Genomic DNA, 26,641 nt, shown 5'->3' on the forward strand with positions numbered 1-26,641 from the left:
GTAGGGTATAGGTCTATATTATTAAGACCCAGATCATGAGAAAGTCTTAAAAATTGTATGTGTTGCTTTAACTGCGTGTAGGGAAAGAAGAGGGTGTAGCAAGTAGCAACTGCGGAAGAAAGTTCACAAAATGATGTACAAGACGGGTGTTTTGCTTCCCTTGTCTTTTTCTTTTTCAATTATTGAAATATTCTAGTTTCCTTACATGGAGAAAGAATGTGGATCAACTAATAAAAATCTAAGAGGTTCGTTCATAAGAACAAAAAAAAAAACTTCAAATCCTAACAAGAGCTAACAGATACCCTATTATCAGCTACAATAACAGACTAAATTACACAGGACAAAACAGAAGATACCCAACAGATTGGAATACCCGTCAGACTGCTTGAATCGCACTGTTTTTTCCTTCATTTAACTCCGAGCTGCTAACAGGAGCGCTCGCATGAAACGCTGATTGCCGAGATGGAGCACCAAGAAGATTTAGCGAGAGCTGTGGAGAGACTGTAGGGGTATTTTCAGTCTCACTGAGATTGAGTTGAGACAGTCCCACAAGTTCATCAACATTCACGGGTTCTTTCAAAAGCACTGGAGTGGGCTTTAACACTTGATGATGCTGTGAGTTTTCACCTTTATTATCTTCTTCAGGGTGAGTTGTTGGTTGAGGCCAGAAAGAATGTGGATATGGAATGGGTACAAAGAAAGCGGGAATAGCGGGGGTGAAGTTGTTGTTTGGGAGTGCCTGAGGCTCATTGCTTTCTTTAACTTCTTCTGTGGAGGTCGCTTCCATGGGCTCGGCTTCTGTACTAAGAGAGAGATTTAATGATGGCAATGAAGTTGTGTTATCGGGATCTTTAGGCTCAGATGGTGGAGGAAGCAATTGATCTTCAGGCACAGTTTCAGGCTCTTCAGTTACCTGGGAAATAAGGACATGGATGAGAAGATCAAAATAAAAAATTATGTGGTTTACGGCACCTTTTAAGTATGTCAATGGGCAAAAAGCAATACTAAAAGAATTGGAAGTAACAGGTGGCCGAAAATCACCTAAATCAAGGGTGAGAGGAAGTTACAGAGTACCATGCTACTAAATAGCTAGCTCTACCAGTAGGAACCACACCCGAGAAAATTAAAGTCACATATACTATCATGCCAAAAACACGCCATTATTGACAATTATTTTCACCTGATCAAGACTTTTCACACAGCATACTAATCCCATCTTAACTGATTACTTTTACTGATTGATTACACCTTTCACTTGTTGAAACTGAATTTTCCTGATTGAAACTCATCTTTGCTAATCAAAACTGATTTTTGCGGAATATAATATATTTGAGTTGAACTAAACAGGGCCTAACCGAAATGAACAGGACATATCGGCATTCGGCTCCACTTGCTATATGCTGTGTGATGGGAACAAGAAGCATGAGAGAACAAGCAGGGACGAGTTTACCCATGAAAAAATCAAGATAGCCCTCAGCCTGTTATAGTCAGAACACTAAGCAATTATAAATGCCCTATATATGCACCCTTCGTACTGAACAATATTTTGACAGATCGGGTAAGTCAGTAGCAAGCAAAAGCCCAACTTGAGAAAAGCAAAAGCGAGGGATCATTCTTATTACAGGACCAAAAGGCAAAGTCAACTTGCATGAGGCTAATTCTAGCTAGCACACACTTACAGAAGGTGGCATGTTTTCTGTCGAGTACTTGGAGACTGGCATATCTCTGATACACGAATATATATTTTATACTATATAATCATTTCTCTGTGTCGTATCCATGTTTGTCTCCATGGAAAATCAAAAGGCTTTCAGTTCTGAATTAATACCAAATACATTTCAAAGGGAGAATTATTCTTAAGGGTGAGTATCAAACCGAAGTTTGGTCTTGATGCAAATATGGACTACGTACGGTAAAATAAAAAAATAAAAAACAGACTGGCTGTTGGCTATTTTTGGCCTCTATCAACATCTTATATGATTTCCTTTTTCCATTCTGCACATGGATAACCAGATAAGACGAGCAAACACAGATGAGACCCATAACTTTTCCACTTTCACCAACCTTCTTGTACTTATAAATGACTTCTTTCAAATTTATACATGCTTGCTTAATTCTGAAGATTACACACCCTTGTCATCTATTCTATGCTGTAAATCATGATTTATTCCTGCAAGCTATACCTAAAATCATGTCAACAACAACGACAACACCAAAAACTTATCCCAATAGAATGGGTCAGTTGCATAAGTCAAGATTTTATTTCTAGTGGTCGTCCGCATAATCCTCAGCAACCTTTATTCTCTTCTGCCAGTTGCTAATTTCTTCATATCATTCTTGCGCCGCCTATCCATGTCATCTTTGGCCTCCCCAAACTTCTTCTAGAATTTTCATAATCCTAACTCTCCACTACCCTTACCAGTGCATCATCTACTTATATGCAACTTCTAACCTTCTTCCGAATGTCCTCATTCCAAATCTCATCTCTTAAGGTGAATCCACATCCATCTTAACATATGCATCTGATATCCTCCTTTCTAAAATGCCCAACCCTTAGACTCGTATATATTGTTGGTCTTATAGTCATCCTAGTTCTAACCTTAGAGCTATGCTATAGTTGCACAAAATCCCAATTGCCTTGATTAAATAGGAATTTCTAGCCTTCTAGGTGATACATTGTAGCAATTATTTTTCAGGGTCGTATATTGTAGCATTGTTTGTCAGGGTCATACATTGCTGCAACATAGATCAGAAGAAAAACTAACCATATCTGGAACCATGTCAAAAAGACTTGATCTCCTCTTTCTACGAGTGGCATTCATCTGTCGGATGTAGTACTTTTGAGCATGGCTCGCCACCTGGGTAGGAGTCCTCGACACCACATAATTGCGTGCAATCCCTCTCCAATCTCCCTTACCCAATTTCTGAAGTCCAACTAAGAATAACCGATGCTCCTCCTCGGTCCATGGTTTACCTGAATACAATAGTAACATAAATAGCCAAATCAGGCAAATATGATATGAAGAAAATCATTTGGAGCTGTAAAGATCATCATCATCTGACATTCCTAAAGCACCAAAGGGAACAAGACTATCTCTACTGTTTCTGCAGTTTTAACTTTTAAGTAGTACATCTCATAATTTTTTTATACAAGCTAAAGAGAAAAATTAAATTTTAGAACCCCCTCCCCTCTCAAGGGAAAGCAAAGTACTATACCTCATTAGACAACCGAAATCATAACTTAATAAGCTGGCTGCAGAATTAACCTTGACGTGCGGACGCTCAACTATGCAAATGTCCTTCACATGGGCGTTTCATTTACCGGGAAGTACATGCACCATTAATTTGCTATAAGACATCAGCACCTTAACTGAGGCCTAAAGCCCGCAAAATATTAGGAAATGGTATAGTATGATATCTGAACAATTCCGCAGTTTTCTGGACTCCATATAGCTATCATGAGCACCCTCCTCAAGTATTTGACAAAAGTTATAGAGCTTTGACAGACTTTCTTAAAGGGTTTAGTTCAAAAGGCAAAAGCACAATCATGAGGACAAGTGCTAAAATTAACACGGGGAGATCGTCGAAATTTGCAAACGTGATCCCAGTCCATGAAGGCCATGAGGCCATCCACAGTGAGGACCCCTCAAAACAATCGAGGCCTGATGTTTAACCAATACTACTACCACTCACCTCACAGATAACCTCACAGCACAATTTTAGTACCCCCGAGACCATAGTCGCGTAAAAATCGCACAAAGAGCTTACCCGCTTGTAGGAAGATCACTTACTCCCCCTCCCCTCCCAGAAATTCTCAGTTTCTATTCATCATCAATTTTGTAATAACACAAAGACACATGAATCCTACTGGACCTTTCAATTTCACCAGCAATTCCCAAGTCATTCCCATGAAAAGTTCAAGAGTCTATAGTACACTACCAGCAACAGAGACTCCAGAGTCTCATACTTCACCTCGGCCATCCATGTGTAGTAGTTATAGAAATCAGAATACAAAATAAAATTACAATGTCACAGTTGGTAATGCGGCCATCAAGTATCCATGTTCGTACCAACCACTCAGAAGCTTCTGGTAACACATATTTGAAACAACCACCTTCATATCAATTAATTCTGCAGACTTTAGTCGCAACAGATGTTATATTGCCTATGCAACGTGCAACTACTCCTTCCAAACAACCCAAAACTTCTAAATGACTAATAAACACACTTTCTTGTTATTAGCAAGTCCTTCTCATTCGTAATATCGACAATAACCACTAGAAAGCGACATTGATACAAATCATTTACGGGACAGAATGCTCTCTGACTAGTCCAAGAAACCTCAACTCCACCAACAAATTTTCATAATAAATGGAACAAAAGTAGAGGTGTTAACGGGTCCCCACAATTACATGACCGAAAAACTAACAGCAGACACAATGCAACCCCAACTTGTACCATTGTATACTTGTACGCAGCACTTCTCCTTGTACATCCCACTTCCTTCAATTAAGATAAGGGGCTATCCATAAAATCAGATACCAGGACCACAAATAATTTAGGATTATCAAGAAAAAACAGGAATGTCTAATCCCCTCCTTAAAAGCACAACCACCACCATCTTCCTATCAAACATTTCCAATAAGCGAAACTACGTTACGTGGAACATCTGTGCACCCCCCAAATTGCCAAAATAAGCTGTTAGCCTTTCTTGTAATATCCATCCATCATTTCTCTCCAACACCACATTTCCAAAGTTTAGTTTCCATACACAAGTGTAACATCTTTATATCTGTCCCCCCCAACCCTAACCCCACCTCAAATAAAAACAAACGAAACAAAGTTTCCCCACTCCAAAAATCTCTTTCCATCAAGTTTTCCTTCTACACACAAGCTCAACATAAACAACCCACTACTCATATCACATATAGCATTCAACAGAGTAAATATGACAATCATATATAAAATGGGCATTATTAAAATCATCAAATTAATTCACATGTAATTCAGAATTGATTGACACAAACTGCATTCATCATCAAAACCAAAACCCATTAACACAAATTAATAAAATTAATCATATACCCACTTATCCAAAACACACACATCACATAAATTAAATTGGCTGTATTACAAATAACCATATAAAAACACACACAAAAACCTCAAAAAACCCATAAAATTCACTCAAATCATAATTAAAAAAACTTGATCCAATGAAGAAAAAAGGTACCTTTTTTCCTCTCAGTGCGGCGATTAGAGGAGCAAGAAGCATGATTAGGATCATCAGATAAATACCCATCAGCGAGACGATCAGGAGAAGGCGATGTAGTATTATTAGGCGAAGCAGCAGCAGATGATAAGTGATAATGAGAAAGATTACCCATTGAAGCACTCTTTTTCATAAAAGACCCATCAGTTAATCTCACTCCAAATAATTTAACACCACCACTTCCATTAAAAGAACCTCCAGAAACACCAACAGATGAAGAAGATGAGTTGGTGGCGACAGCACCTCCACGCGTTGGGCAAGTGCGGGAGTTGTGGCCATTGTTGGAACAGTGAGAGCACTTTCTAGTCATGGTGAAATAACAGAAGAAAGGATTTTTATTTTTATTTTTATTTTTATTTTTTATTTTTATTTTTTTTAGAGAAGGTGAAGATTAGGGTGGTGGAAGATTTGCATGTGGATGTGGGGTGTGGGTGTGGGTGTTGAGTTGATGAGATTGGATTATGATGTATGATTATGAAATTAAAAATGGTGATTTTGGGTGGATTAGATTGGATTTGGGTTTAGGATAAAAAAAAAAACAACAAATTTGATTTGTGGTGAGTAATTAAATTATGAGAGAAGTAGTTGAGTGTTTTTTTTATTTAGAATGAATTTTGGGAGAAGAAAGAACAGAGGGAGGATTGAAGTTTAGGAAAAAGGAGGTTTTATGGGATTATAAAGGAGAGGAGAAGAGAAAGAAAGAAAAGAAAGAAAAGAAAGAACGCGGTGCGTCATGTGTGGAGTGAATCCAACGTCCTGCTTGCTTCTTTTTCTTTTTTTTTTTCTTTTAAGTGTGTAATTAGTTTATAGTATTTCATATTGTATATGTGGGTTTTTACTAAAAAATGGATTCAATGTATAAAGGCTTATACTATGAGTCATTTGTATTCTAAATAGAATGATTGAGATCTATGAGAAATTATGTGTTGATTGGTGTTATTATGGTTTGAATGAGTGCCTATGTTATGACTATTCTTGTGGTTCTTAGCAAGTGTAACATTTGATTTTTAACCTTTACTATATTTTTTTGTTACTTATATGGATTAAGGTTTTGTCAAAATTGTGTTTTAACATCTATTTTTTAAAAATATTAATTGTTCATAGTTTCAATAATACACGGTTAATGATCTAAATATATATATGCATTTAGAGTATACGAGAAGACTAGTGTTACATTAGTAAGAAAAATTAGGGAGTAATAGAGTTTGATATTTTCATATAAGGTAAGAAATCGAATATTTATGAGGAAGATTCTATTGGGTTCAAATCAACTTTTTAAGGTGATATCATGTTAAAAAATATCACAATCAAGAAATTTGGGGATCCCCTCAAAAAAAAAAAAAAAATGTTAAAAAAATGTTCATTGTATACTTTTTTTTAAGGTAAAATGAAGTTCCTTGCAAGGAGGGAGAAAATTGGGGATCCCTGCTTATTGCAAGGGTTGAGACTCGATCCCAGAATTTGTAGTCGGAGATGATACCTACACCACTAGGCTATCACCTGCGTCTCTTCATTGTATACTTACTTCATGTTGTTTATTTGTCGTGTTTTCTCTACACGTATAATCATTTTAGAGAGTATTTTTTTATATTTGGGTTATCCTTTCCTTGTGTATGTTACTAATAGGAGATCGATTTGAGTTGTTAGCATTGACAAGGCTATTTATGTTGATACTTGTTTCACGTATAAAACTAGGACGATAACGGGATTAAGGTCGGACAATTTAAAGAGAAATTTGAGAGCATGTAAAAAGAAACTTTCATAACTATCAAAAACTACAATATGTTGTGAATGTTTCACATGTGTCTGGTTGAGTACGTCTTGCATTCTAAGAGATATGGATTTTTCATAACCGAGTAGAGGTGGGCATTGGTCGGGTCAGTCCGGCCCAGCACAATCCCGCTCGAGGCCCGAAACGACCTGATCCGTTGTCTGCTACGTGGGTCGTGAGCCTGTCACAATCAAGAAATTTTATTTGAGACCCGCACCGGCACGAGCCTGCGAATCAAACACCCCTTTCCTTTGTTTTTTAGCCTGAAATTGTCAAAGATCCAAAAAAAAAAACATAGAAGACGGGCTAGCCTTGCAGGAGGCACGAGCCCGGCCCGCGAACCTTGGACAAAATCAGGAAATTTTAGACCCGGCACGACTCGCCACCATGGGCGGATACACTGGGGGTACAGTGGGTACAACTGTACCCCCATTAATTTAGAAAAGCAGATTTATATAGTTTACACATGCAGACTTTTATCAAAACTAGTGTTTGTTTCAGTGGTAAGGGAGAGGAAATTGATAAAGGAGTGTGAGGTTGCATGTTCAATTCTTGTAATCTACCTTTCAATCTTTCTTTTTTTTTCTTACTCTTTCTTTTTTCTCAAATGTTCTTTAGCAACATTTTTTCTTCCTCTTACTCCTTCAGGCCCTCCTAAATAAGTTAAATATGCAATTCTTATTATACATACACCAATATGAATTAAGAAAGTTGCTAACTTATATTAAAATTGTCGGGTTATTTTGTATTTTTTTTATCTCATCACTTCTATGTACTTATTAAGTCATCATTTTATCTTCTAATAACCATTTGTCACCTTATTCCATTAACATGATTATGTGACTTATATCAACATATTCTTCTACAATAATTTATCTTTCAAAATTTCCTCGGAATTCAAATTCATTACCTTTATCCACATCTTGTATCGGAGCATTTATATCATATGATATTTTTTTCTTATATATTAATGGTATTTTGGTTAAAGTTGGCGAAATTTGGCTCCAAAAAAATAAAATATAGCCAAAGATTAGGGAAGGAAAAATGATATATTTTATGAATCTAGTTGCTCATTGTTCCGTACCCCCATTTCTGAATTTCTAGATCTGCCACTGCTCGCCACTCATGCGTCCGGCCCACAACTCACGGGCTCGGACCCGACCCGTCATTTCCCCAAGCCCGCGGGCCGAGCTTGTGAACAGGCTCCGCCCGGCCCATGCCCAGGTCTATAACCGAGTATCTTCCTTTTGTATGGCCGACCCATATAATAACCCAAGTGGAGCAACATATTCCGATTTTTCCCTAGAGCGCTTTCTCTCTCCTCCTCCTCTCCAACGAGCACTTTCAACACTCTTTCATTTGAACAAATTATCTATAAACTTCAATCATCACACAAAAATGGATTTCAAACAGACCTATATTTAAGATTAATTGAAAACTTGGTATTCCAAAATTTTGAAGGTTTGTTCATAATTAAAATTTTCCAACTCCTAGTTTTGGAACTTGTATCTCCCATAAATTTGACATAACTTTGAATTGCTAAAATTGAACCTAAAATGCGTCTAAAAGATACAAAAGAAGACAAACCCATGAAAGAGATGAAAAATCTTTAAATATCTCAACCCGGTGAGAAAAATAGAAGAGTGTATAGTGCGAATAATGTCGATGATGATTTTGATGAAGAAGATGATGAAGATTATGTCTGTGTCAAACATTTTCTTAATTTACGAAATTCCAAAAACAACCACCAATAATATTAACTCCACTCTTTTAAAGTTTTGGTGGAAATCAGAAAAAGACAGGAAACCCATCTACGGGAGGAAAAGAACCTTATTAGAACTGCATAAGGAAGAGGGGGCTTGGCTTAAGGAACGTGGAACCAGAAAATAACTCTTTGTTAGTCAAGCAAGCTTGGAGGGTCCACCATGCAAATAACTCCATTATTCATCGCTTATATCAAGCTAAGTACAAGGCTAATCCACTCACGGCAGGTATCAAAAAAAAATTCCAACCGCAACTTCATATGCCTTTAGAAGTATGTGCAAAGCAACCTCCGAAAAAAAAGATTTCTTCAAACACCATATAGGAGACGGGGCAAATACAAGAATATTCCAGGATTGGTGGGTAGGAAAAGAGAAGATTTCTCCTCAACAGGCGACTGGTTCCAACCTTACTCCACAATCTACAATAGAGGAACTCATAACGGAAGGTCAATGGAATGCTTCCATGATATGGAGAAACTTCACAAGAACAAAAGCCAGGGATATACTGTCAATACGTCTCCCTTATACTTAGACTCCTGATACATTCTTATGGAGCCAAGATCAAAAGGGCATATACACCGCAAAATCGGGATACTGGACGAGCATCAAAGAAGCTAATAACAATAATCCAAACCTCAGACAAAGAAAATTCTTCAAAGAACTTTGGCACCTCAATATCTTCCCCAAATGGAAAGTTTTCTTATGGAAGATAGTTAACAGAGCTATCCCATCAGTGGAAAATCTAATCAAAAGGAAAATCAAGGTACCTGCAGAGTGTCACTTATGTAGTACTAGCTTTGAGACAATGGAGCATCTCTTTAGAGATTGTAATTGCTCCGTCAAAATCTGGCTGACAACTATGGGCATCCGTCCTATGAACAACCCCTTCATCCCACTAGACTTATGGATAAGGAACTTTATGAGGCTATTACGGGAAAAAGACAAGCAACAAGATCACCCAACAATAAGTCCAAGTACTAACATGTTCATTGCAACGCTATGGGCTATTTCTTCACAGGAATGAAATTGTTTTCAGAAATGCTTCTCCCTCGTCGGATCGGATAATGATTATCCACTCAGAGATGATGAACATATTAGGCCATTTCCAAACTTGGCACAATCTGGAGCAAAATAAGGCAAGGAAAATGAGGGACCTGTCGTGGACGAGAGGTTATATTTTAGGGAATAACATCACTTATGTTCAAACGGACGGAGCTTGGAAACAAAACCCAATCAACAATTCTTGGGAGGTCACAATTGCTTGGATCGAAGAATGAAATACAAACAATTTCGAAGCATACAAAGTTCTGACTTCCTCTCATGTCCAAGCCGAAGCCCAAGCTCTACAATGTTGCCTTCAAAGTTGGTCCAACAAGACAAGAGCAATAGCTATCAAAACAGATTGTCGGGAACTGGTAAAGGCACTGATAGCGGATAGTACAGAGGATCTCACAAGGAATTTAATAACTGCAATTAAAGATTTGGTAGCTCAATTTGATTTTATTTCTTGCTCTTTTGTTAATAGAAGTGAAGTTACTAATGCGCACAACCTGGCTAGTAAAGCTAGGAAGAGCAATTAGTACTCACATCCCCTTGTCAAAAAAAAAAAAAACAATTCTTACTTTTGTTGAGAAGGCTGAAAATAGTTGGTCAATTATTTGCCAATTGTTACCTAGCAGGCTAGCAAGGCTCTATATATTACCAAAATCTTTATGTGTATTTTAGATTGTATTAATATTTGTAACTAGCTTTTGGCCCGTGCAAAATGCACGGGAATTTTTTGTTTTGTAAGAATATTTACATTCCAACAATACTGAATACGTGCATATATTTCATGTTTGCGTCAAAAGTTGATAAATTATAAGATAATGAATCTATATCGATGTTATTTCCCCTTAGATTATGTTATATAAATTTATAAAGTGATTGACTTATTAAAGACATTAACTGCTCCTTTGTCTAACTATGTATTTACTTCTTAAAAGAAATTAGACGTTTAAAGTATATGATATACTTTTTCAATTTTTTTTCCTTTGGCCTAATATTAACTTTCACCCAACAAAATACATGGCCATCTTTATGTAGCAAATCGAATTCTCCCAATTTGAAAACCAGTTGTGCAATTTAGACCCATAAATTTCGATTAGAATAAATTGACCTCTAATGTTTCGTTCCATGTTTAATATTAACCCCATGTTTTTAAAAGATTTAAGGATGTTTTTTTAAAAAATTGATCATATATATAATTGTATATTGCATTTAACTATACTTTTGCGCACAAAACTTACTCATTTCATGTAAAACCGTGTACTTTGTGATATTGGTATGATTCTGTTGCGCCATTCCAAGCATAATATACTTTATCTTTTTACACGCTTATATAAAGTGGTTTGCACGACTACACATGTTATTATGTATTGTCTTTTTTTTATTTTTATTTTCTCGAAACTGGTTACATAATTAATGGAGTTCTAGTCGTCGACGAATTTTGTTTATGAAATTTGAAAAGAAGGATATTAAGTTAGTTATAAAGCTTTATAATATATGTTGCACGTAAATTAATTATAATTAGGACTACTAATTTAGATTTAGATAGACTCGTCCAATATATGCAGTTATTCTGTATCTCTTATTTTGCCACACATTTTTATCAAGTTTTTAAAAATGTTTCAAGTAAATTTAAGCTATAAGATGTCTTATTATTAATTTCATAAGCTATAACATTGAAATAGTTTTTTATATCAAACATTTCTGAACTGAATCGTTTCAATTGACTCCTAATTTTTCTTTTATGTTGATTGTCAAATAATATTTTTATATATCAGCAGTTCACCAGGTACAATACTTATATGAAGACAACTTATTTACTTAATTAAGTGACCAATATTGACTTAAAAGTGACCCATTTTGGATAATGACTCCCATCATCAAATTTTTTGAGATAAACTTAAAAAACTAAATGTTCACATATATACTTAGCTTGTACCAATGAACTTAGCAAATGGGTATAATTTAGGGGTGTTTAGGAAAACCCACCCTGAATTATCCGTCCCGAAAAATCTGATGACCCGCAACAAAAAAAACCGGGTATCAAATCTGATGTTTTTTGTCGGGTCGGGTAAAAATTCGTGAACCGGGTCGAGTGATGGGCCACATATATACAATAAATGGGTACCTCGAGTACCCGAACCTCTTGTTTCCCAATTCTTTTTTGGTATTGAAGTCCTCCCGACTTTAGTTTTACCTTTTAAGTTTATAGGTTTTTCACTTTTCAATAGCTTTCGATTTAATTTAATTTTTTTTCATTAATTTAATTTTTTTTCTCTCCTCATGTTATAGTTGTTGATCCAAGGTCCAAGAAGTGCATTGGCAAAAGCACAAAAAAGTGGGTAAAGTATTTAGTTACGGAGTAAGTATGTATTAAATTTGACAATTTATGAAGAAGAATATTGTCTTAATTATGTAAGTGAGGATTAATTTTTTATTCTAATTATGTAAGCTGATATATGGATGATGGCTAAAATCTATATTTGAAACCCTAGGCCTAAAATAATGGGTCATCCACCGAACATAAGAAACATATTTTGCTTATTTAATAGTAGTATATAAATTGTAATATAAATAAAAAGTACTACTTACATAGCCGGTATATATAAATTAGTACTCACATCCCCTTGTCAAAAAAAAAAAAACAATTCTTACTTTTGTTGAGAAGGCTGAAAATAGTTGGTCAATTATTTGCCAATTGTTACCTAGCAGGCTAGCAAGGCTCTATATATTACCAAAATCTTTATGTGTATTTTAGATTGTATTAATATTTGTAATAATGGAAAACTATTTCAAAATCAGCATATAAAAGGTGTTCGACATTCCTCACAGAATATATGAAGTATTTTTCTCTCCATTGGACAAGTAACCCACATTTAATAATAAAAGAAACTTTATTCATTCGACCTCATTTAATCATATGAGTAACTCCATCTTATTTATATATATAACCCCATTTTGTTTATAAGTGTAACCCCTTCTATTGTTATACGTAACCCCTAAAATATTATATGGGTACCCCTTTTTTATTTTGCAGTAGTCTTGTTTAGTATATATATATATATATATATATAGAAGTTAGTTCATATGAGAATGCATACTTACATGAGAAATGAGAATGAATTTATTAGAAAAAAAAATTAAATTTTTTTTTTGGGCTCAAAATTTTCTAGAGGGTATAACTCTAATGAACAAGTGTTGTAACTCTAATCCAATCGTGTGGTTGAGATTTATTCTCATTTCTCATTTCTCATGTAAAGAGCTTTCTCATGTGAACCTAAAAGAATCTTCCTAATTTTTCATAACCGAGCATCGTGATAGGTTGATGTTATAGATTGATGAGCCTACCATCTATAAAGCGGCCATGTTGCGCACAAACTCTAAATTTATTAATGGTATCAATACAACGAGCGCAAGTGGATTTTTCAAATTGTTAAGCAAAATGGAGGAAATATCTATATTTGTGAATGAATGATTGGTGGCTAAAAATATTAAGCAAATTCATTATGCGAACTGTAATGAGATCTATTCACCAGATGGAATGCTTAATACCATTCAAATTTTCTTAGCAATTGTTCATATTATGATTGTGAAATATGGTTGATGGACGTCAAAACCGTTTTCCTCAATAGAATTTTTGGAAGATAATTAATGTATATATGACAGGTCTCATGAGTCAAAAGTTTGCTAAGGGTCTGTTCTCCCCATCTTATTTTCAGTTCAGTTCAATTCAATTCAGTTCAATTCAGTTCAATTCAGTTCAGATCAGTTCAGTTCAGTTCAATTCAGTTCAGTTCAGTTCAGATCAATTCAGTTCAGTTCACTTCAATTCAGTTCAGTTCAATTCAGACCAGTTCAGTTCATTTCAGTTCAGCTCTTGACAATACTTTTACTCTCACATATCACTATTCATTTCAGTTCAGTTCAGTTCAGTTCAATTCAGTTCAGTTCAGTTCAATTCAGTTCAATTCAGTTCAGTTCAGTTCAGTTCAGATCAGTTCAGTTCAGTTCAATTCAGTTCAGTTCAATTCAGTTCAGTTCAGTTCAGTTCAGTTCAGCTGTTTTATGCCGAAGAGAACAGGCCCTAAGAAGGTATGCAAGTTTCAGACATACAATTACATAATGAAACAAGCATTTTGAAGTTAGAATCTTTGTTTTAATTAGACAATCTAACAATTTGATTTCTTAATAAATGAAAAAGACAATGTGCTTTCAAAAGCTTGATAGTAAAAATGCTGCAACTAAAAGAAGATGAATGTGGTATATCTTCAAGCATAATCTTCGTGTATGTAAAGAGACCCATTACTCTATTGATCGCATGATCTTCGTGCATGTAAAGAGACCCATTTACTAAACTTATTAAAGGTGGTCAAAATATAAGACACACACAATATTTTAGATCGAACTTTGACTGTAAATTACTCTCAATTTATGCTGATAAAAAATTTAAAAGAACAATGTTATTATAGTATTTTGCAAGACAAATCCAACGATATAATTTTTGTTATTTATGTTTATCATTATGAGAGATATTTGTGGTCAAAGAAATTTTTTGTGGAGCATGAATGCGTTATATTTTGAAATAGAGGGAGTAGATATTATCAAAATTTATCTGTATAATAAAGACGGAGAAAAAGATGAACAAAACGGACACTACTTTTTTAATATCCTTAACCCATATACTTCCTATGTTTCATTTTAAATGTAACAAATGAATATTTTATATCTTACAAATAATACTCCTTTGTTACATTATAAACGAAACGGAAGGAGTATCTACCATTTACATTTAGCATTGATAACAAAAATATCTAGTTGGGCTCCAACAAACTTGAAACTATAATTAATAAATCTATGTGGACGGCCTATAATTGGCTAATTACCCCAATACGCTTACCGCATTAATGACACGATATTTAATTGTTTTGTAACTTTCTATATCCCAATTCTTTCTTTTGGCTGATAAGGACTACGATTATGACAACATGTCTTGGTGCATTGGCCATTGAGTCAAACTATAAAGAAGCCTTAAGAATGGGAAGTTTTATTACGAATTTTTCATCAAACGTATTTGAGTAATTTGTTTCATCAAATATCCTCTTAACGTTCAAAATTCATCATATATATCTTCAAGTTTTTAGAAAAATCACCATATATCCTTATCGACAAACATTCATTAGCTTTTCTACTTATTAATTTCGTTCTAATTCTATTACTAAATCTTCATTAAGCTATCTAGGTAGGGGTGTTAAGATTGCAAAAGATTCATAGTCTAATTTAATTCAGTCCAAATTTGTTGGATTGGACTAGACGGAAAAATGTTTGGATTTGACTCGTACTGAAATATTCCAAATATTTTTGAACTGGATTTGAACTCACCCCTTTGGAGTCCAATAAGTCCAATCCGATCCAAAAAATATCTAAGCTTATAATATATATATATATACACACACACACACAGGAATTGGGGTTGACTCAAGTGGTGAGCTTTCCCATCTTTCCTAACAAGGTCTAGGGTTCAATTCCTACCCCAATCATTTGCTTGAGATTTAATGGAGGGGGGGATGGGGGTGGGGGTGTTTGGCTTGTAATGGGCCTCTGGGTGGGGCCCCTGTGCGAGGGCAGCCCAAAGAAATTCTACTGATGGGGAAATCTATCATTTTGACATAGTTTGAGGAAGAAAATTCTTGATTTAACCATGTTGATCGCATCTGAATTTCCAATACCCCGATGTTGATGGTCTTGAACTTCAACCAATACGAACAATTTTCCATACCAATTTTAAAACTTTCATGAGGAAGAAAATAAAATCAAACTCCTAACTTCCATGAAAAGAGAGAAATAACCCAAAAAAATGGGTAGAAAAATTTCAAAAAGAGAGAGAATGAAAGATTATTAACAACAAAAGTAATAAAAGCTTGAAAAAAGAAGAAGAATTGCGGGCTTACCACCATTGAATGGATGATGACACCCCCAAACTCTAGTAAAAGGATTAGGATTTTTTGAGGAGGGAGAGAGGATAGGGACGAGGAGGAGGCTTATATATACATATACATATAATGTATAAAAAATAGGATTTTTGTTAAAATTTTGAAAGTGAGAACTGAAAACTGGAAAAACAAAATTTACTTTAACTCTTTTGGCGCCTTTTGTATTTTGCACTTTGTATTTTATAAAACTTTGAAGATGTATGGAACTTAATTTGTGGTATGGATGTAATGAATCCAACTTTTTAACATTTAATTGTTCAATCCTTACAGAAATTGCAAACCTAAATAGGGAAAAAATTAATATACTCCCCCGTCTCAACAAAAATTTGAATACTTGTTGGGACACATAATTTAAAGTATTAATTTATAGTGTGGTAATCAAATGTTATTTTACTAAATTAGTAGACATAATAGGAGTTGGTAATGTATTTTTTTTATTAGAAGAGAGAGAAAGTTGGTTAACTTTTTAGCAATAAAGGTAGAGTGTGGGTCCAAAAGAGTATAAAAAGAAATAATATATATGGTAATAGTGGGATCATGCCAAAAACAAAAGTGTTCAAACTAATTTAGGGATAAATATAAGAGAGCCTATTATATAATAATCAGATTGAATTGGAATGGATCGGATACGAACTCCAGAAAAAAAGTTTCAAACTGAACTATGCTGTACTTAAAAAAAGTTTGGATCAGGGTTGGACTCGATTTCTCAAGTCCAAAAAACATTGGACTCAATTTGGATTTGGCAAATTCTAATCTAGCCTAATCCACTTACACTCCTATCTATAGGACCCATTTACCTTAATCGACAACAAGTGAAATACCTTATATGATTTTCCTTTCTCTTCTTCCATAATTCTCTTTCCTCTATATTGACCATAGGTCGCAATTTACTAATGGTCTATTAGTGTAAATGACTTAAGTAGGGATCAGTTAGAATTTTGTAATGGAATTAAGGATTATGGACTAAGAAAGCTAATATTAGTCATTAAAGGTATATGGCAAAATTTCAAAGAAAGTGGTAGGTATATAGTGAATTTGAAAAAGTATGAGGGTATTATTTGGAGAAAAAAACAATGACTTGGGGGGAATTAGGTGAAAAATCTATTTTTATTATTATTTTGGTGATATAAGTTTGATAAAATTTCAATTAGGTATCTCAAGTTTGGATTTTCGTTTTTAAGATTGATAAGGAGGAGTGGCCCGCTGATACGAAACATTCTACATGTTTATTTATGTGGATATTTTTTATTTGGATACTCGAGGTTAACAAAGTTTTTTTTAATTTCCCTCAAAAAAAAGTTGTTTTAATTAAGCACCTCATCCTAAACTAATATAATTGTTCTGATGTTGCTGATGTAGCACACTCTACCACAATTTCAAACTGATCCTTAAAAAAAATCTAGTATATTCTATAAAACTATCAAAGATGAAAGATCGAGAGGCTAAAATAGGACTTAAATTTTTCAACAGTCATTTTCTATATATATACTTCCTCCGTTCTGTTTTAAATGAAACATTGGATGAAATGACACTATTCACTAATCAATTTTAACTCCAATTTATCGCTATTATATAAACAAAGACATAGTCAAGTGGGATCTTGTTAGATTCGTCTCGATGTATACTATCAAATTATAACTTTTTTTATATTTTTTGCTTTTACACAACTAAAGATATTAATGACTAAAGAAGCGCGTTGGGTTGCGTGAAAAAGCAAACGTTTCATTTAAAACGGAACGGAGGAAGTATATATATTTATAAGAATAAGATCTCGTGAAAACAGCTCTTAATATGAAAACTGAAAACATTGAATCGTGACCGTTGATCTTTCATCGCGCGGACATAAATCAATGAATATAATCTGGTCGTTCATCCTTGATCGTGCGGCAAATATGAAACAACCTTTTTTTACCAAAAATTTTCTCTCTCCTCTCTCTCCTTCGTTTATCTTCTGAAACTCAAAAACTTTCTCTCTCCTCTTTCCTTTCTCCTTCGTTTATCTTCTGAAACGTTATTCTCTACACTAGGCTCAATCTTCTTCTTGTTTTGCGCAACTTTTTCATCCTCCATTGATAATTTGAGTAAGCTTTCCTTTGTTTTTTGGCTTTAGAATTTAGTTTATTTTCGTTACAATTTTTTTTTTGACTTTAATTCTTAAAATCTCTAGATCTAGATCTTGTTATTCGGAAATTTATTGTGAACCTTTTATTAGATCTAGAAGAGAAAATTTCGTATGTTCACATTAATTTTTTGCAAGATTTACTAAATTTTCATTAAATATTTTCGAAGAAGCTAAGTATGTGTGTTCTGTTTTCTTATCATGAATTGGGAAGATAACATTCAGAAAGCTACCTGTGAGGAAATTGAATGTTGATGAAGTTGTTGTTATAGTTATAGATGCTCTTGAATTTGAACGTAAGTTGTTAAATCTATTGTTATATGTTGTTAGATGTGATTTTTGTTTTTTGAATGTGGTTGTTGGTTCTCTTTTATGATTTTGTTTTATGTTTTTTCAGTCCAGATGTTAGTCATCTGTTTTTATTTTAGTCAGATTTTTTATTTTAAAAAATTGATGAATGTTAGGGTTTATACTTTTTCTTGCTAGTGTTTGCTTGTGTGTTCAAAATTTCTGTTTATTTTTTATTCTGTTTTGTTGATTGAATGTCATGTTACATTTAAGTTTTGTTGTATAATATGTATCTTAAACCTTTTTGTTCGATTGGCTTTATTTGGTCACTACTTTCCTGCATTTACTTTTCTTGTATATTAGTCATGTATATGTTCAATATGTTTTTAGGCTGAAACTTGTTGTCAACAAGTATTCAATCGGTGTTGCTGATTGTGTTTTGAGTGATTTGCACTTCCTCACTTATTTGCTACACTTGTGCACATTTGTTTGCCTATTGTGTTGGATTAATTTTCTATTATCATTAGTTGCTCATTTTATATTACTAGTTACCCCTGTCATCTTTTTATTTGTCCTTATGTGTTGAGGGGTTGCTTGTGTTGTTACATGTTACTTAGGTCTAGTGCTAGGTTGGCCCTAAGTTAAGACACTCGGAAGGAATTAGAGCTGCTTTCTTTAGGCTATTTGATTTTGGCTGGAATTTTCTGCTTAACACTTTACTAGCAATAAGCTAATTATGTCTGCATTACACATGTATCTTTGTCTAGTTATTGCAAATTTTTATGCTCTCAAAGTCCTGCTTTTCTTTTTTTTTGTTTTGTGGTGTTAACTCTTAAACTTGCTCGTGACTTTCTTTTTTTTTGTTTGTCATACATTCTAATAATTGTGATGTTATGTGTTTTTATGTCATTACTCAGGCTTTGGGAGGCGATTTCTTTAAGCTCAACACTCTTGTTATATTAGATGTGAATGAATCAAGGATTAATACCCTATCTAAACTCGGTGATTTTAACAAAAAAAAAAGATGTGTTTATGTTGAGTAAGAGCCACAAGAAGAGGGTTGCTGCTAATGTGGGGAGGAGAACGTGAATTAAGAGAAGGCAAATAGGAAAGAAGATGCTTGATTTGGAGAACGGAAGTAAAAAAAAAAAGTGAAGAGGATAGGAAAAAAAAAACGAGTTTATCTTTATAGCTTATAAGTTACCTCTATTTTCATAATAGTTACCTTTATAAGCTTATAAGTTACCCCTATTGCCTTGATAGTTTACCTTTGTATTTTAATTATGGGAAAAGCTAAATGCAGCCCTTAGGGCTGCATATAAGAACCTATAAATGGAAATTATTTTGTAAAACAAGCATTAATGACCTTGATAATTGTGATGTTATGTGTTTTTATGTCATTACTCAGGCTTTGGGAGGCGATTTCTTTAAGCTCAACACTCTTGTTATATTAGATGTGAATGAATCAAGGATTAATACCCTATCTAAACTCGGTGATTTTAACAAAAAAAGAAAGATGTGTTTGATGTTGAGGTAAGAGCCACAAGAAGAGGGTTGCTGCTAATGGGGGAGGAGAACGTGAATTAAGAGAAGGCAAATAGGAAAGAAGATGCTTGATTTGGAGAACGGAAGTAAAAAAAAAAAGTGAAGAGGATAGGAAAAAAAAAACGAGTTTATCTTTATGAGCTTATAAGTTACCTCTATTTTCATAATAGTTACCTTTATAAGCTTATAAGTTACCCCAATTGCCTTGATAGTTTACCTTTGTATTTTAATTATGGGAAAAGCTAAATGCAGCCCTTAGGGCTGCATATAAGAACCTATAAATGGAAATTATTTTGTAAAACAAGCATTAATGACCTTGATAAATGCATGCTTTTTGTCATAAATAACCAACTTTATACTAGTTTAGGAAAGATATTTAATGCTTATATGCAGCCCTAAGGGCTGCATTTAGCATTACCCTTTAATTATTAGTTAAGTTTGAATAATTAATAGTTGCTCATATTATGTAATTAGTTATTCTTATCAATTTATACTATATGAGTAACTTTGTAAATGATTAATGAGTAATTATTTAAAGAAATCTCTATTTTGTGGACCTTAATAGTTTTATCTTTTTAATACTAACTTTTCATCTAAATTTTTGTTGCTAATACTACTAAATATTTCAATTTTGTCTAAAAAACTAAATTTGTAACACTTTGACAAAACAAAACAAACTCAATATACAACTTTTAGCTAGAGAAGGTAATTAAACATAATTCTTAAGTTATCTATTATCTAATCATGTCAATGTAATGTATGGTTGTTTCAAAGTTCAAATATATCTTTATGGTCATTTTTCACCTTTACGAGCGTATAAGTTACCCGTATTTTCTTAATAGTTTACTTTTTTGTATTTTAATCACTAATTAAGTATAAAACCATTTGTTGCTTAAATTATCTTATTAATTACCCTTATCAACCTATAAGTTATCCTTTGTCTAATCAACGTCAAAATGACGTGTATTGTTGTTTTCAAAGTTCAAATATATATTTGTGTTCATTTATTACCTTTCGGAACTTATAAGTTGCCCCTATTTCTTTAATAGTTTACGTTTGTATCTTAATTACTTATTAAGTATATAAAATCGTTGGTTCCTCATATTATCGAATTAGTTACCCTTATCATACCATTAAGTCATCCTTTATCTAATAACATCAAGTTAACGTGTGTTATTGTTTTGAAAGTTCAAATATATATTTGTGTTCATTCATTCCCTTTATGAGCTTTAAGTTGTCCTCTTTCTGTAATAATTTACTTTTGTATCTTGATTACTTGTTAAGTATATAAAATCGTTAGTTCCTCATATTATCTTATTAGTTACCCTTATCATAGTATAAGTTATCCTTTGTGTAATCGATCAATTCAAGTAATGTATGATATTATTAGGGTGGTGTCTAGTCTTCAAATAAACAAATGTGTATATTCCACCCACGAACCCCTTGCACACAGTCCCCTGTACAACACCCCCTGCCCAACATTAGTTGATATCATTAGTTGCTCATCTTATGTTTTTTTAGAAGAAAAGTGGAGAAAATTTTATAACAAGTCGATTTCCGTCAAAGCTAACACAGGGGAAACAAATCAAACCAAACACTTTTAGTGTCCATAAAAATATTCCATTTAGCAATCAAATGAGCAACAATATTCCCAACTCTTTCAAACATGAACAATAGATAAAAATTAAAAGAAGTTCGAGCTCTCTTCACCGCTTCATAGAATAAGTAGATATGTGCATATCCCACAACATTACTTATTGTACCATGTTTCACCACTTGCTCTCAATCACTCTCCAGTCTCCATGATGACATTATTTAGAACCAATCTTCCTGCCACTAGAACCCCAAATCTCAAAGCTGCAACTGCAGCACAAGAGGATTCCAACAAGAGCTTTTCCTACATACGACCATTCCCATAATTTCTCCTTGCGAATTTCTAGCCACAACACCCAAACCAACACCACCATTTTTCATCACATGTGCATCTACATTGACTTTAAAACCACCATTTGAGGAGTCCACCTTGCGTTATGATGCTGTTGGAACATTTATAGGGTAATGGGTTTGAAACTCATAAGGGTATGTACTAGAAGATGAGGAGGTCTAGTATGCAAAAGGCTAGAGTGCATCAAGTGGCAAAACGCATTGATAAACCAAGGGAGACAGAAGACTGGCCGCGAGTCGCGACAACCGTCGCGAGTCGCGACCAGTGGCCCCAGTCGCGAGTCGTCGGACCAGCGCCTCGCGACTCGCGAGCTTCTTCGCGAGTCGCGACGTGTCTTCTGCCTTGGAATGCGAAAAGATGCCTTGACGGTTTTATGTCCGTTGTGATGTTATGGCTCATTTTAATGACCTTTAAGGTCCTTAAATCAGCTGATTAAAGGCCTTTGATGGGTGATTAAAATGGGGGTTATGGATTAACTACTCTAGTCAATGAAAGGTTTATTCTTCCTATATAAACCTTGGGATTCCTATGAGTGAGGGTTAGAAGAAAATCAGAATTTCTTTACTCTCTCAAATACTTCTTGCTTAGCTTAAGAGAAACTTGCAATCTTCTCTTGAGTGTTCTTCACAAACACAAAACACAAGTTCTTGTTGATTCACTTAGAAGATCATCTAAGTGGATTGTTTCTCTCCATTGTATCTCATTAGTTATTTCGTGTTAACCCGGTGATCCTAGAGGGGCGAAATTAAACTAATAGGAAAGCGTAGTTTCCGTGCCTTGGAGTGGATATCCGGTTCTCTCATTGATCACTCTAACAATCTATTAGTTTAATTTCTCTTTCTTTTCGGATATGGCTCAATCACTCAAGGACATGACTATGAACTTCCAAAAGTTGGATAAGTTTGAGGGGTGGGCTATCGAGGTGGCAAAAGAAGATGCACTTCTTGTTGACGCCTTGAATGTGGTGTATGTTTATCAACTCCTATGCCACCATCCCGGAAGATGGAGAGGAAGAGCCTCTTGAGACTACTAGGAAGAGGACAAAGTGGGAGAATGATGACTACATTTGCGTGGTCATATTCTCAACTCTCTACCGACCCGTTGTTTGATCTCTACCAAAATGTGGAGAGTGCAAAGGAACTTTGGGATGCTCTTGAGGCCAAGTACATTTCGGAAGATGCTTCAAGTAAGAAATTCCTTGTTAGTAATTTTAATTCTTTTAAAATGACTAATGATCGGCCTATTATGGAGCAATTCCATGAGGTTCATCATATTTTGAACCAAATAAGATCACATGGTATGGTGATGGATGAGGCAATTGCGGTTGCCTCAATCATTGACAAATTACCAAATTCTTGGAAAGATACAAAACATCTTTTAAAACATAAAAAGGAAGACATGTCCATGGAGCAATTAGGAACTCATCTTCGTATTGAAGAGGGGATCCGGGCTCAAGATGGGGTTAAGGATACTACTCCTAGTATTCCTAAATCTACCGTTAATTTGGTAGAGGTTGGTGGGTCTAGTAAGACCAAGAAATCCAACAACAACAACAACAAACAACAACATAACAAAACCAATGTTGCAAACAAGAAGAGGAAGACCCTCTCTTGTTGGATATGCAATGGTCCTCATCTTAAGAGGGATTGTCCTTCTAACAACAAGAAGAAGACAAAGAACACACAACCTAGTGTTGTTCAAAACCAAGGTAACAATGCACATGTTAATGTAATTGAAGAAATGCATTTTGTTGCTATGATTTCTGAAATTATGTGTGTGCAGGTTGATGATTCTTGGTGGATAGATTCGGGAGCCTCTAGACATGTGTGCAATAACAAGGATTTCTTCAAGTCTTTGAAAGATTTGGATGATGGTCCAATCTTGTATATGGGGAATGATTCTACGGTAAAGGCTAGAGGCATAGGCCAAGTAGAATTGTTGTTAACCTCGGGAAAGACTTTAACTCTCCGGGATGTTGTGTATGTACCGGAAGTTAGGAAGAATCTTGTGTCAGGAGGTCTCTTGAATAAGTATGGTTTTAAAGTTGTTTTTGAGTCGGATAAATTTGTACTTTCCAAGGGTGGTATTTTTGTTGGACAAGGTTTCTTTTGTAATGGAATGTTTAAATTTAGTATTGATAATAAAATTGGTACTAGTTCTATTTACATGCTTGATGTTTCTTCTCTATGGCACAATCGTTTATGTCATGTGAATTATCGTAGATTATATGACATGTCTAAAATGGGGTTGATACCTCCTTTCGATTTAAAGTTAGAGAAGTGTCACACTTGCGTGCTAAATAAAATTACAAAAAATCCTTATCCTAGTGTGACTAGACAAACGGTATTGCTTGAATTGGTGCATAGTGACTTGTGTGACTTTCATAGTTCACCTTCTTTAGGAAATAAAAATATATTGTAACTTTTATTGATGATTTTTCAAGGTTTTGTTACATATATTTATTATTTACTAAAGATGAAGCACTAGAAAAGTTTAAGACCTTTAAAATCGAAGTGGAACTCCAACTTAATCAAAAGATTAAAAGACTTCGAACGGATAGGGGTGGTGAATATTATAATCCAAGTTATTTTAGTTCCATTGGTGTAATTCATGAAACAACCGCCCCATACTCACCTCAAAGTAATGGTATAGCGGAAAGGAAAAATAGGGTCCTAAAAGAAATGGTTACACTGCTTTCTAATTCGGGTCTTAATGACGGTTTTTGGGGTGATGCAATTTTAACTGCATGTTACATTTTAAATCGAGTTCCTAATAAAAGGAATAAGACTACCCCTTATGAACTTTGGTGTAATAAAAAGCCTAATCTCAATTACCTTAAGGTATGGGGTTGTAGGGCAATTGTCAAATTGACGGAACCTAAAAGGAAAACTTTAGGTGAAAAAGGAATTGATTGCATTTTTATAGGCTATGCGGTACATAGCAAAGCCTATAGGTTTTATGTCATTGAGCCCAATGACTTTGTCTCTATTCACTCCGTGATAGAGTCAAGGGATGCAATATTTGATGAGACTAGATTCTCATCGATTCCAAGACCAAAGGACATGATACCTAGTACTAGTTCCAATGTTGTAGATGACATTTCAAATGATCATGATACTACAACACCGGAAATTAGGAAAAGTAAACGAATTAGAAAAGAGAAATCTTTTGGACCGGATTTTCAACTATATTTAGTTGAAGGGTCAAGGGAGTCAATTTCGACTCAAATTTCATATTGTTACAATATGGAGGAGGATCCTAGTCCTTTGATGAGGCTATGAAGTCTCATGATTCTGCTTTCTGGAAAGAGGCAGTGAATGATGAAATGGATTCTATAATGGGTAATCACACTTGGATTTTAGCTAATTTACCTCCCGGTTGCAAACCCCTAGGTTGTAAATGGATTTTTGTAAGGAAAAAGAAAATCGATGGAACCATACTAAAACATAAGGCCCGGTTAGTGGTCCAAGGTTTTAGGCAAAGATATGGTATCGATTACTTTGATACTTATGCTCCAGTAGCTAGAATAGCTACTATTAGACTATTGATAGCATTAGCTGCGATTCATGGTCTAGTAATTCACCAAATGAGATGTAAAAACTGCTTTTCTTAATGGTGAATTGGAGGAGGAAGTGTACATGAATCAACCTGAAGGGTTTGTGGTTAAAGGTCAAGAAACTAAAGTTTGCAAATTAGTTAGATCTTTGTATGGTCTTAAACAAGCACCTAAGCAATGGCATCAAAAATTTGATGAAGTTGTGTTGTCTAGTGGGTTCAAAATAAATCAGTCCGATAAGTGTGTATATAGCAAATTTGATAATAACGGTAAAGGAGTTATAATTTGCTTATATGTTGATGATATGCTTATTTTTGGGACTGATTTGGAACAAGTGGAAAAGACCAAAGTCTTCCTTTCCTCTAGCTTCTCCATGAAAGATTTGGGTGAAGCGGATGTTATTCTAGGTATTAGAATAATAAGAGGGAAAGGGTCGTTTTCTTTATCACAATCTCATTATATTGAGAAAGTGGTCAAGAGGTATAATGAGTCAAATTCGACTCATTTTGCTACTCCTATGGATCCTAGTATTCACTTGGTTCCGAGTAGTGGTACTCCAATTTCACAATTGGAGTATGCAAGCTTAATTGGAAGCTTGATGTATGCTATGACTAGCACTCGGCCGGATATAGCCTTTGCTATTGGCAAGCTCAGTAGGTATACTAGTAATCCTAGTATGTTGCATTGGCAAGCATTGAGAAGAGTGTTAAGGTACTTGAATAAGACCTTGGATTATGTCATAACATATAAAAGAGAACCTTCTATCTTAGAAGGTTACTCGGATGCTAGTTGGATTTCGAATAAGGAAGATTATTCATCCACTAGTGGTTGGGTGTTTCTTCTTGGAGGAGGTGCCATTTCATGGGCTTCCAAGAAGCAAACATGTATAACGGATTCCACTATGGCATCGGAATTCATTGCTTTGGCTTCTTGTTGCCAAGAAGCGGAATGGCTAAGGAATGTGTTGAGTGAGGTGGACTTATGGGTGAAACCAATGTCACCTCTTGCTATCCATTGTGATAGTGCATCAACCATAGCTAAAGCATATAGTGAAGTCTACAATGGCAAGTCAAGGCACATTGGAGTTAGACATAGCTATGTGCGGGAAATGATAAGGAATAGTTGTATAACTATTAATTTTGTTCGGTCTAGTTTGAACTTGGCGGATACGTTTACAAAACCGTTGTCAAGGGAACTAGTGAACAAAATGAACAAAGGGATGGGTCTTAAGCCTATTGATCAACCTATGGTGAAGGAAAACTCTATTTGATGTCTAATACAACGTTAGATCTCAAATTCAAGGAGGATAGTACTTCTCTAAGAGGTTGGGAGCACTTGTTTAATA

The 26,641-nt window shown here is 34.7% G+C and overlaps 1 protein-coding gene and 1 long non-coding RNA gene across 2 annotated transcripts; one reads left to right on the forward strand and one right to left on the reverse strand.

Annotated features, from left to right (window-relative positions):
* Positions 1-131: 131 nt before the first annotated feature.
* Positions 132-6,109, reverse strand: LOC104883142 (transcription factor MYBS3). The gene is made up of 3 exons (XM_010667609.4): positions 5,234-6,109; positions 2,766-2,974; positions 132-913 (listed from the first exon to the last, which is right to left on the reverse strand). Exons 1-3 carry the CDS (start codon positions 5,580-5,582, stop codon positions 377-379), a joined length of 1,095 nt encoding a protein of 364 aa, XP_010665911.1. The 5' UTR covers positions 5,583-6,109; the 3' UTR covers positions 132-376.
* Positions 6,110-17,684: 11,575 nt separating this feature from the next.
* LOC125493170 (uncharacterized) lies at positions 17,685-19,267 on the forward strand. Its single transcript, XR_007269674.2, has 3 exons — positions 17,685-17,924; positions 18,177-18,258; positions 19,168-19,267. It is a non-coding gene; the product is annotated as an uncharacterized LOC125493170 (long non-coding RNA).
* Positions 19,268-26,641: the final 7,374 nt, after the last annotated feature.

Source organism: Beta vulgaris, chromosome 9 (genome assembly GCF_026745355.1).
Source record: "Beta vulgaris subsp. vulgaris cultivar EL10 chromosome 9, EL10.2, whole genome shotgun sequence".
NCBI lineage: Eukaryota > Viridiplantae > Streptophyta > Magnoliopsida > Caryophyllales > Amaranthaceae > Beta > Beta vulgaris.

Bases quoted from the DNA above. Each gene is read 5' to 3' on its own strand.
- LOC104883142 (XM_010667609.4), bottom strand. From the start codon at position 5,582: ATGACTAGAAAGTGCTCTCACTGTTCCAACAATGGCCACAACTCCCGC. The intron at 2,975-5,233 runs GTACCTTTTTTC...TATTGTATTCAG, and splicing joins CCGCACTGAGAGGAAAAAAG to GTAAACCATGGACCGAGGAG. The intron at 914-2,765 runs GTTAGTTTTTCT...CTTATTTCCCAG, and splicing joins TTGACATGGTTCCAGATATG to GTAACTGAAGAGCCTGAAAC.